Genomic DNA, 11497 nt, shown 5'->3' on the forward strand with positions numbered 1-11497 from the left:
AACAGTATTGCCAACAAGCGGAAATATTCTGTGAAATAAAATAATTCTTTCATTTAAGGCTTTATTGAGTTGGCTTATAAATAAATGTATAGATAAGACTTTTTTTTGCGTTTAGGATTTTCTAATGTACCTAAATGTTGAAGTATTTAAAATTGTAGTAGCGTTAATATTGTCTGACAACCCTATTGCTCTCCATTTTCGTCGCGTTTCGCTAGCAGCTCTGGAATAGAATAGAATCCGATTTTTGGAAAATAAAACACAACAAACGAAAATGGTAATGGTTTTTGGAACAAATGCAAATGCCGACAACTTTGTGCGTTTTGTTCACATTTGAAATTCGATTATCTTTCCACAGAATCACCTAAAATGGATGGGCCACTCGTCCACAATAATGGATATACAGCGCGTTCTGCTACATCAACAAAGCAACAATCAGCAATGCGAAGTTTTGCTTGTGGCCAAAGATGGTATCAGCGTACGCGCCCATCTCTTCGTTTTAAGCACTTGCAGCGATTTAATGCGCAATCTGCTTGTCGATTTACCCGCCGGTCAGGAAGCGACTGTCATTTTGCCGGACATCCGTGGGGAGCTGCTCGAGAATGTGCTATCGTTTATTTATATGGGGGAAACTAGTTTGACCTCTGCCCTGCTACCCGAGTTTCTGGGGGCCATAAATTTACTGGGCATCAAGTCTGCCATAAGCTTTGATACCAATCCAACATCCATGACGACTTCAAGTGTTATAAGTGGCGCTATGGCTGTCGAAGAAGCCAAAACAATAAGCGGTTTACATATTGCAAATACAGCGCTTATGGAGGAAGAAGAAGAAGAGGATACCGGAGCTGTTGTCGGCAAATTGGAAGTGGATAATTCCGTACTCACAAATCCTCAACAACAACACGAGCAGGAAGGCCGAACCCTGGAATTCCTAGATGTTTACAGCGAACAGCCCAAAATCACATACTCCATCGAACACATGGGCGGCACAACCAGTGGAAATCAGTATATATATACAGAGAACACGGGAACGTATACCATTACACAGTCATCCGTGGGCAAGTTGGGAGTGCAAGGTAGCTCAGCTGTGGTCGACTCAGTGGAGACAGCTGAGCTAGGGGACGAGGATGTCGAGGCTGAGGTCACAGACGAGCACGAAGAATCCGAGTCACAATTAATCGAGGAAGAATATGTTGGTTCGGCAGATCCTTTGATAGAGATGAGCGCCGAGGCTGATGTAGATATGCACGAGGATGGAATGCATGACGGAGACGAGGAGGATGATGATGAGCTATTGGATGTGAAACCTCGTAAATCTCAACTCGATATGAAAATTTTAAAATTCAAGGCACGCCAGCGTCCAGCATCATCGAAAGCAATAAAGAAAGCAATGACCAAACAGCATCAGCAGCACGCAGCTCTTAAAAAAGAATGTAAGGAAGATCTCAATGATGCCCTCGACCTCGCAGCGGCTGCTGTTCTACACGAGGGCCTTAGCTTGCAGAAAGCTGCTGATCGCTACGACATATCGAAAACCGTGCTATGGCGACGTGTGCGCTCGAATCCAGCCTACATGAGAATAAAACGGGAGAAACCTTCGCTTTCGGAAGCATATGAACGCCTAAAGAACGGCGACTCATTGAAGAGCATAAGCCAGGATCTGCACATACCTATGTCGACGCTGCATCGGCACAAAGTGCGTCTGGCCGCACAGGGCCGCCTGCCCGACTTTGTTGCTTGCCGGCGGCGTGACAGTACCCCAAAGGATGAGCTGCGTGAGAAGCTTGCAAAGGCAGTGCATGCCTGCCTCAACGATGGGATGACCCAAAATCATGCAGCTAATCTCTTTGAAATACCTAAGAGCACGCTCTGGCGGCACTTGCAACGGCGAACAACCGAGGCGGGGCGTAAAGTCAAGGAGGAGCATGAAGAAGAGGATGATATGAATTAAAGATCATATGCCTATACATACATACACGCATACATGCGTTAACATACATACAAACATTCGTACACATGCATACATACATATATTTGTACATTACACTTAAACACCTTGCGATTTTAGAAATAATGTAGTCCTAAGTTACATCTGTCACTAAATTGTTTACATAATCTATCATATACATTGATGCCTATAGGTTACCTATAGCATATATTATATATTTACATTCTAGTTTAACCCAATATGTTACAATGAAGATAGAAATTTAAGCACGACACTCTCCCATCGCTATCGATACCAGTACCAGTACTAGTTATCGATATCGAAATGACTGCCGGCTTATTAAACCGATTCGAAAAACTTGCCTACTTTTGTGTTTATATTGCTTATATTGTTATTGGACTGTATAAAATCTATGCATTAAGGGATCGTATACTAAGTACGACTGACTTCCAATTTGCAGATGGCTGGAGTCTGCTCAAACGCTCTGACGTGGCCCCCAAACGCGATGACAGCAACGACGAATTGGAGAACTTTGCTGATTTCATTGCTAAATTTTGGCCCTACTACTTGTTGCATGCATTTGTGAGTAGCGTCACGCGCTGGAAGTGGAGTTACCTGCGCCGACCCGGTCATATTGCTATCTGCGCTTTGGCGTTGGGTCTCAATTTGCATTGGACATCAATGGCTATGTTTGGGTCTCTGCTGGTCAGCTATTATCTGATAGCACTGCACGCACGGTCAAAGCTTTATACTTGGCTGCTCACCGCTGCCTGGATCGGAGCCCTTAACATTGCAAAAACCAGCCAATGGTGGCTGTCTAAAGTTGGATATGCAGAGTATGTCATGCTAATAGTAACACTCTCCTGGAGTTTGTTGCGTGGCTGCAGCTACTCCTTTACTGCAATCGGCTCGAAAAACCTATCTGAGTACCTGGCGTACACCATGTACTTTCCCTGCCTCACCTATGGACCGTTCATTAGCTATGAGCGCTTCAAGCAACAACCCACGGGCGAGGCTGTGTCCCCTAACTGGAGTTTCTTTGTTGCTCTGCTGCGCGTCGTCTTTTGGTGGCTGGTCTTGCAGTGGTCGCTTCACTACTTCTACATCAACTATATGACGCGAGATGTGCGAGCGGTGGTTATGATGGAGTCGGTATTCTGGCAGCATGCTGCCGGCTACTTTATGGGCCAGTTCTTCTTCATATTCTACGTGATTACCTATGGTCTGGGCATCGCATTTGCTGAGTACGATGGCATTGCGGCACCAAGGCGACCACGCTGTATCGGACGCATTCATTTCTATTCGGACATGTGGAAGTACTTCGATGAGGGGCTGTATGAGTTTCTCTTTAAGCACATATACGCTGAGCTGTGCAGTCGGAAGTCGTCTCCAGCAGCCAAGCTTTGCGCCACTGCACTGACGTTTTCATTTGTATTCATCTGGCACGGCTGCTACACCTATGTACTTATTTGGAGCATACTTAATTTTATTTGCCTGGCTGCAGAAAAGCTCTACAAGACATTCGTGTCGAGGCCGGCATATCAGAATTGGTCGCTCAAACACTTTGGCTCTGCTGGCGCCCAGAGATTACATGCCATCCTTGCCACCCAGCTTTTTATACCCGCTGCCTTTTCCAATGTCTACTTCATTGCTGGCCAGGAAGTGGGTGGATTTCTAATGCGCGGCGCCTACATGAGTGGCATAGGCAACTATTTGGCACTGAGTTTTTGCAGCTACTGCTTCTTCCAATGCTCAGAGGTTCTGTTGACCAGGTCCACCAAGGATAAGAAAAGTAAAGAAACTTAGACTTCTGACAGATCCCATACAAAAACTGTGTAAGACTGTGCTAAATGTCAACTTTTCTATTGTATATGCCTTAAATAACAAGTAAGCCAATAAAAGTCTGTGAACGTATATATTTTTACTAAGTAATTTATTAACAGTTAACAGCGTCTTCAGTGCCAATCCTACCATCTGGTTTGCGTATAGGTGGATTGAAAATTCTCCAAGAGCTCGTCCAGCATTTCGTCGCAAGTTTGTGTATGTTGCGTATTTTGGAGACCGTCTGGCCAATGCGTTTGAGTTTGTATGTGCGAGAGGCCAAGCTCTTCGAATAGCTCATCGCAAGTCTGAGTGTGCATGTGTGCTGAGTTCTGCGGCCCGAATATCGTCTCCTGCTCCTCCTGGTAAGCTACATAATTATCATTAGGCTGTGTCTCCGTGTCCTGGTCTAGTTCTGTCATTGTCCCTTGGTGTTGTCTGTTGTCGAGCGTTTGGGTTTGAATATCACGAAGCAGTGGACCCAGCACCTCATTGTTCATGTCAAGCTCATCAAGATCCACATCCTCCGTTTGAGTTTCCATATCGCGTAAAAGGCGATTAACTTCATCATATGTTAAACTTGGCATAGGCAATCCGTTCTCTGCATTTTCTCGTTCCTTAAGAGCTACATCTATAGCCGTTTGAATCGCCACGTCCATGTCAACGCTATCTTCGGTCTGCGTGGCTGTTTGCAGAGCATAGGGAACCTCGATGTCTGGCAGGCAATAGAATGATGGTTGCATAGGTGAATCCACAGAGCAAGTGTGCTCCATGTTGGACACATTATTTGGCGAATCATCTGAAGCCACTTCCTCAGTATTTGTCGATTGATCTACCATTTTAATTGCACTCTTTGGTAAATTTTTACACGGCTTCAGTTTAGGAATTGCTACTTTAGACAATGTGGCTACATCCTTAGTTAAGTCACTCTCACAGGACACGCTCAGGTGATTCTTGCGTCGCATATGGGTCTGGAGGCTCGCCTTGCTGGTATATGTGAGTCCACATACAGGACAAGGATAAGTGGAACAGCATAGATGTTTTTCCAAATGCCGCTCCAGTAGAAAGGCTTCATTGCAATTATTGCATTTGAAAGTCTTGGTCATATGCGTCTTTTGGTAATGTTGTCGCAGAAATCGGAGATTTGCAAATCCTCTTCCGCCTTTCCGTTCTTCATGGTAAATACAATTCGCCACTGGACAATGATATGCCCGATTCGTCGCATCGTTCTTTATGAGTGCCAATTTGTGTCTTCGTCGAAGATGCAGGCTATAGTGACTTTGATTACCAAACACTTGATTTGTGCAGTGCTCGCAGCGGTACTCGCGCACCGGTAGCAGCTCTGATATATCCGGTGTGTGTTTAGATGACATAGACCCCACGTAAACATTGACTCTAATCGTATTAGATATTTTCAATAACGTAAACAAATAACCAGGGCTGTCACAATCACAAGAACTTTATGATAGGGATGGTAAATTTAGTTTCAACTACTGCTATCGAGCACAATCATAAAATAAATGACATTTAAAATAGATTTTTATATTTATATACAAAAGTAACCATTGTTTTTTAAAAGACACTGCATAGTGTATTTAACAAAAAAAAAAAAAAAAAAAGAATATACAAAATATACTCATATCGATGCTATTGTAATTGTCTTAAGATATTTCGATATATCGATTAGTTAGCATTTGATTTGCATCACTAGTTAGCGTGTTGCCGTTTCGTGTTATTGTGCGAAAGTTTGCTCGGTTCGACGAATTTCTGAGGTAAAACTAACTAGAATTTGCGTTTACTGATTTGTTTATATATATTTTTTATATAAATGAGGGCAAGTAGGTTCGGTACGAAGGTCGCGAGTGCTCAATAGCTTCACACCATTTGGTGTATTTGTGTTTATTTTAAATGCGTATTATCTATGTATATATTTTTTCTCTTACCGAATTTCGAGGAAATTAGTTAAATACGAAAATTGTGTGTGTTTGTTGTCTATTTCTGGACTATTTTAATAAGGCAAATATGCAAAAGCAAAAGTGGTAGTTTTACCAATACAAGCGCAATGCTCGATTTATACGTACATATACATATGTGTAAATTATTTTCTGCTCAAGAAGCAAAGAAATAAGTGCATTATACTTTACATTGGTTTTAATTGAGCCTTTATAGTGTGTACGCATACAGATCACTATATTACATTATATAAAACAAAATATTTCTAATGTGTACACCTGTATATACATATTGCTAAAAATATGTTTGCTGCACAACAACAACAGTAGCATAAACACTTTTACTACTACCACATATGCACATTCATGTACATACATATATGTGTATATTTGTGTACTTTAGCTATATATTCTCCGATTATAGCACGACGACGTCACCTCGTAGGCAGATCAACATCTGTTCAAATCAACTCCCAGAGCTTCAATTGTTTAAAAGACATACATACAGATATATATATTTTAAATAGATCTGTGTATTTATACAACTGTATGGACTAAAATCTGAAGAGAAAAAATGTTAGGAATGTTGGTATAGTAATTAACATCTTAAATTAATTGAAAGCTGAAACGAATAGTTAATAATATTAAAGAATATGGAACAAGTGCACGCAAACGGTATTCAAATGCCAAAGGGATTAGTTCATTAAGCTTTGCATGACGCAGTCAACTTTAAAGAGTTGCAATAGTTGCTCGCCCAATGACGTCATTTTATGAGAAAACAAGTGTTTGTTCAAACTTTTGTTGTGTCTGGCCTCAGTTGTAATTATGACTTAATTTGGAGGAATTCTGGCATTGCTTGACTGAAATTACATATGACTTACGTCTTTCGCTAATGGAATTAGCAAATTGAAGGCGCTGTCGCGCTTGCTGTACTACGATATACCCTTTAGCTAAACAGATACCGTCAGAGAGTAGATTGAATTTCCAATCGGTTTGCTCTTCTAAGCTCGAAGTCGAATACTTCCGGTTGCGGTTGCTACTCGGTTTCTGCGCCCACTTGTTGGCAGTTGCTGCTGTCTCTGTTTTGGGTGGGGAAAGCCGCATTCCAGCAGTCGAGTTAAGCTCTGTAATGTTGTTGTTGTTGTTGCTACTCTTGTTAACTTCCCATTCGACCAAGCACATGACATCGTTGCTTCATAGACGTAATTATCAGAATGATGTACATATATATATATACATATATGTATGTATGTGTATCCTCTTGTCTGTCGTTGCTTATCAGCGCAACAAGTTGGCAATTATTGACGAAGCGTCTAATTGATGTAGCCGCATGTCAGTGCAGCAAACAAATTAATGTCGGTATATGAATATGTATATATATATATATATATGATCGCCCATTGTATGTCGTCAATGGAGATTTAAATTGCAATTGTCACATGAATTGCTGAAGGCTCCATGAAAAGCTCTCAATTAAAACATATTTTTTGATATAGAGACAACGTTTTACTCTGCGAGAATCTAAATGATTATATAAAGAATCTCTATGTTGTCCAGGGTATATATATAATTCCTCAATAGTCTCTGAAAAAACCATAGCCATGCCAATTAATCGCCTGGCCTTGCTCTCTGTTGATGTTTCGTTCACTTATTTCGAAATGCGGGCACATAAATTACGTGGACCAAGCTCTTTCGTTCTCTGGCGCTCTGTTCGTGAATCATCAGCATTGGTGTATGCTATTTTTAGCATTTTTGTCAGTTTAGGGCTATCCTATGTTGCTAATTTTATATTGTGCATTATTAATTGTTTGATTCGGTCTATTTTGTGCAGCTTTTTCAATCACGTGCATTTATAGGAATATTTGGATATTAACAAAATGAGCAAGTCTACGGGCAATGCGCCGCCGTTCACATACGTTCCACCGCCATCGGCGCCCCCATCCTATCTGGAGGCCGTGGGCGGGGTGAAGCCAGTGGGTCCATACACGCCAGTTGTAGCGCCTGCTACCGCCGGGGGTACAAATATACTGACGACAGTTGTGCCCATTGGACGGACTTCCACACACATGATATGCCCCTCATGCCATGCGGAGATTGAGTCGACAACACGCACAGAGCCGGGCATGATTGCCTATTTGTCCGGTTTTGTAATTGCATTGCTTGGGTAAGTGCGCCAGAGGCAGTCTTTGATATAACCCAGATTTATCTGATGGTAAACCTTTTTTAATTGCAGTTGCTGGCTGGGCTGCTGCTTGATACCTTGTTGCATTGATGACTGCATGGACGTCCACCACACGTGCCCCAACTGCAAGGCATATTTGGGACGTTATCGGCGATAAATTTCTGCAAGTTCTACTGCTGCTTTGCACACAAACACACTCCCACAAACTCACAGACAGTTATACATATGGAACGAGTAGAGCGATGGAGAGTTAAATTTAAGCGATGTTCTGCCTTTTTCATTATATTGTAATAATAACACTTGGATTCCGTGGCCAAAGGGAATGCAAGCGCTTATCTCTAATCTAATGCTAATCCATGCTAAATTGCTCATGCTCCAGGCACTTAATTGGTAGCTCGAAATTACATTTAGTTTGCCAAAAATATTTGTATAAAAATATTTTAGTTATTTAAATTTTAAATATTCGGAAAACATGTAGCTCTCTTTGGTAGCTTTCGAATAGTATATTCTAATTTTTATGTAAATATTACACCCAATTGTCCAAACACTTGGTTATACGATACCATTTGTCCAGCTATAACATCTTAATGTCATGTTCTATTTGTTTTTGAGAAGTGACTGTTAATGTTTAATGAATTTTAAATGTAGAAATTGATTTTCTAATGCTGCAAACACACAAAAATGTAATTGAAATCACAAAAAGACAGCATCTACAAATATTTTTGTAATTTATCTGCGAAATTGTCTTCAATTGCTAAATGCACCCGATATACTTAAGGCATATTTGTTTATCAACTGATCAATAAAATCCATGTCTAATTTCTTTATAATAAAATCTAAAAATTAAACAAATCAATACAGTTTTTTTTTTTAAGCCCAATATTTAAGAGAATGTGAGATAATGGTTTGGCTGTAACTCCCCTTGGATTTGGTATGTTAATTTTGATAGACTTAAGCCGCCCAGTAAGAACTTCAGATATTTCCATGTTTTCTATTTATAAATTGTATTCTTTGTATAATTGTAGTTCATTAGTTTCGCATAACATACTCTTGCTTTGTTTTTAAATTTTTTTTCTTTTAACATGTCAAACTCTGTACTTCGATTTATAAGTTTAGATAACATTGTACACCACGCACATACTCTTAACTTGATTTACATAGTAAGTATAATATATGATGTAAATAAACACTTATTCGTCACACTTTTCTTTGTCTCGCATGCATTTAACAATTCTTGTGGTGTACTCTCTCTGATTAGTTAATTATTTATTTTATACATATATATATATCTATGTATATGTGTTATAACATGATTTACATACAAATATATTGCATGGAATATTCCGCTTTAAATTTGTTTTTCTTGCTATTACAGAAAAATCGTAATAAACTCTGAAGAACGGAAAACACGCTCGTCGTTTGCCCTTTGTAAAAACTTAAATATACAAAAATTATATACTCTACTAACTAACCATATATACAACATATATCCATATACATATATCTATATATGCCTTAATATATGTATATACTGTTGCCTTACATGAATGCCTGTGTATGTGTGTATGTGTATAAACAGTTTTCATTTAATAATATAGTATGGATTTATTCATTCATTTGTAATGCATTTGAATTGTTAACATTGTTCACCACGTTTTGTTTTTGTTTTCCTTTTCCTTTTGTTCTAATTTGTATATGTATATCTGTATCTGTATTGTTTGCTTTAATTGTTATCTTCTTTAACTTTTGTATATATATTTGTTTTATATTTATGAATGCGTAACGCCTTAAGGTAATATTTTAGTTGCTTCTTGATAGGTTGATATCTTAAGTGTCTGCTCATTGATTGAACTAAAACTAAATGTTTAAAAAAGATCAAGTATTAGGCTTTATAATACTCTCTCTCTCCTGCTGCTGGACCGCCTAATTAAAATAAACTGAAGCACATTGGATAAAACTTAGCTATTTACAGGGTATACGCGAGTAATGACAGTAAATACTGTAATTTAGACTATGGGCGCCCCATTGGAATTAGAAGTTGATTTGGCCGTCTTCACCAAGCACGACTGCGAATTGTTGCCCATGCTGGACCCGTCCAGGCTGTCTAGATCGAGTGCCGTGTCAATCATGGTCGTGTCGTGCAGCATGCGCAGTCGATCAGCCGACTTGACCTGCTCGGCGCCATCGCCTCCAGACTTGCGATGGCCATGCCCATGCCCATGCCCATGGCTGTGCACGCCCCCACCGCTGCCGCCGCCCACAAACGAGGCGCTCACTGGATCGTCCAGATCGAGATCGTCGCTGAGCAGCGTCGATGACAGCACCGTGGACGCCTGTATCCGCTCGTTGTGCTGCCGCTGTTGCTGGGCCTGCTCGTCAATGATGTTCGAATAGACGTGCAGGGCGGCATCTGTGGACGGTGAGACGGCCACTTGGGGCACGTTACTGTACATGTTCTCCGTCTGTGAGACGGACTTGGCCAGGGCATGCTGTTCGCCGCTGATGGCAGCTGCCAGGAGAGCCGCGCCCGCAGAGGGCTTATGGTTTTCGCCCAGCCCCGGTGAGTTGACCAGCGCTGCGTCAAAGTCCACGTCAAACAGATTGCTGTAGCTGCCGCTGCGGTTGCGGTTGCGCATCTCACGCGCCTTACTGGAGGCCGCAATGGCGGCCACCGCGGCGACTACCTCTGTGCCGCCTACAACAACAACATCCGCATTGTCCAGCTCATCCTCACTGCCGGCTGCGGCCAATTGATTCTCATAGGCCAAATCCTCGACGGCCGAGGCGCCGTTGGACAGCTGTCGCTGCTTGTGGTGCCGGAATTGACGCGTCTGTGTGGCCGTCGGCTGTGTGTACGCCGGCATGTCCATCTGGGCCAAAGGGATCTCGTTGTCAACGAGCTGGGCTAGACTATTGGAATTACCTGCGAACGAGATGTCCAACGATTAGTTCCAAAATAATACCTATTCTGCTTTTTATGTATCTATATATATGTATCTACATATATAAATACATATACATATGAAAATGCATACATAATTAATGTGAAACATTTAAAATGTTAAAACTCTCATTGCAACAAATTTGACAACTAATTAAAAATTCGTATTTTAATTTTCAAAATAGTTTTTTTTCGCTCGTGTGGTTGGTGGTTTTACTCTTAATTTTTGTTGTTGTTGGTGGTTTCGCTGCTGGTTTAACAAACTATTCAAATATGCAAACAATTGAAAAATGCTGAAAAAGGCGGCAAATTAAAAATTAAATAGATAGATCAAATGTAGCCAATGCACAAAACAACTCAAACAAATAAAATTATACATGGGATTTGAGTTGATGAGCCTGTCGATGCGGCATCCTCTGCTGGCCAGTTTGGTGGGGTCGTAAACATAATTAAAAATATATAATTCAATTTGATAATCGCTTAAATCAATAAATGGCCAATGGCAATGAATAATGAATAGATTCATGAGCTATGATTTGTGTCATTTTATATAAGTACAGAGAGAACGCTTAATGAATGTGTTCGATGCGGTGCCAATTGAAATACAATAGATGAAACAATTCAAAGCATGCTCCAACAATTTTACGTATTTTTAA

General features: G+C 40.7%; 5 protein-coding genes across 7 annotated transcripts in view; 3 read left to right on the forward strand and 2 right to left on the reverse strand.

Annotated features, from left to right (window-relative positions):
* The first annotated feature begins 2 nt into the window (after positions 1-2).
* LOC108651609 (uncharacterized) lies at positions 3-2179 on the forward strand. Its single transcript, XM_018101424.3, has 2 exons — positions 3-274; positions 356-2179. Exons 1-2 carry the CDS (start codon positions 272-274, stop codon positions 1946-1948), a joined length of 1596 nt encoding a protein of 531 aa, XP_017956913.1. The 5' UTR covers positions 3-271; the 3' UTR covers positions 1949-2179.
* A 90-nt stretch (positions 2180-2269) lies between these two features.
* On the forward strand, positions 2270-4118 carry rasp (protein-cysteine N-palmitoyltransferase Rasp). The gene is made up of 2 exons (XM_018101425.3): positions 2270-3832; positions 3889-4118. Exon 1 carries the CDS (start codon positions 2270-2272, stop codon positions 3749-3751), a length of 1482 nt encoding a protein of 493 aa, XP_017956914.1. The 3' UTR covers positions 3752-3832; positions 3889-4118.
* Positions 3858-5298, reverse strand: Asciz (ASCIZ zinc finger protein). The gene has a single exon (XM_018101426.3). The coding sequence runs from the start codon at positions 5137-5139 to the stop codon at positions 3913-3915; it is 1227 nt and encodes a 408-aa protein (XP_017956915.1). The 5' UTR covers positions 5140-5298; the 3' UTR covers positions 3858-3912.
* LOC108651615 (LITAF domain-containing protein) lies at positions 3950-8756 on the forward strand. Of its 2 annotated transcripts, none has more exons than XM_089259303.1 (3): positions 3950-4131; positions 7550-7882; positions 7952-8756. In XM_089259303.1, the coding sequence occupies exons 2-3, from the start codon at positions 7596-7598 to the stop codon at positions 8055-8057; spliced, it is 393 nt and encodes a 130-aa protein (XP_089115429.1). In that variant the 5' UTR covers positions 3950-4131; positions 7550-7595; the 3' UTR covers positions 8058-8756. The 2 variants fall into 2 exon arrangements, with proteins under 2 accessions (XP_089115429.1, XP_017956920.1); XM_018101431.3 differs by lacking the exon at positions 3950-4131 and adding an exon at positions 5428-5538.
* Positions 8757-8958: 202 nt separating this feature from the next.
* app (Palmitoyltransferase app) overlaps positions 8959-11497 on the reverse strand; it is a 52083-nt gene continuing 49544 nt past the window's right edge. Inside the window, exon 11 of one of the 2 annotated variants that reach the window (XM_089259301.1) lies at positions 8959-10823. In XM_089259301.1, the coding sequence (XP_089115427.1) occupies positions 9907-10823 (917 nt within the window). In that variant the 3' untranslated portion in view covers positions 8959-9906. The remainder of the gene's footprint in view (positions 10824-11497) is intronic. The other variant, XM_089259302.1, reaches the window with a different exon arrangement.

Source organism: Drosophila navojoa, chromosome 4 (genome assembly GCF_054131105.1).
Source record: "Drosophila navojoa isolate 15081-1374.11 chromosome 4, UAZ_NAV_1.0, whole genome shotgun sequence".
NCBI lineage: Eukaryota > Metazoa > Arthropoda > Insecta > Diptera > Drosophilidae > Drosophila > Drosophila navojoa.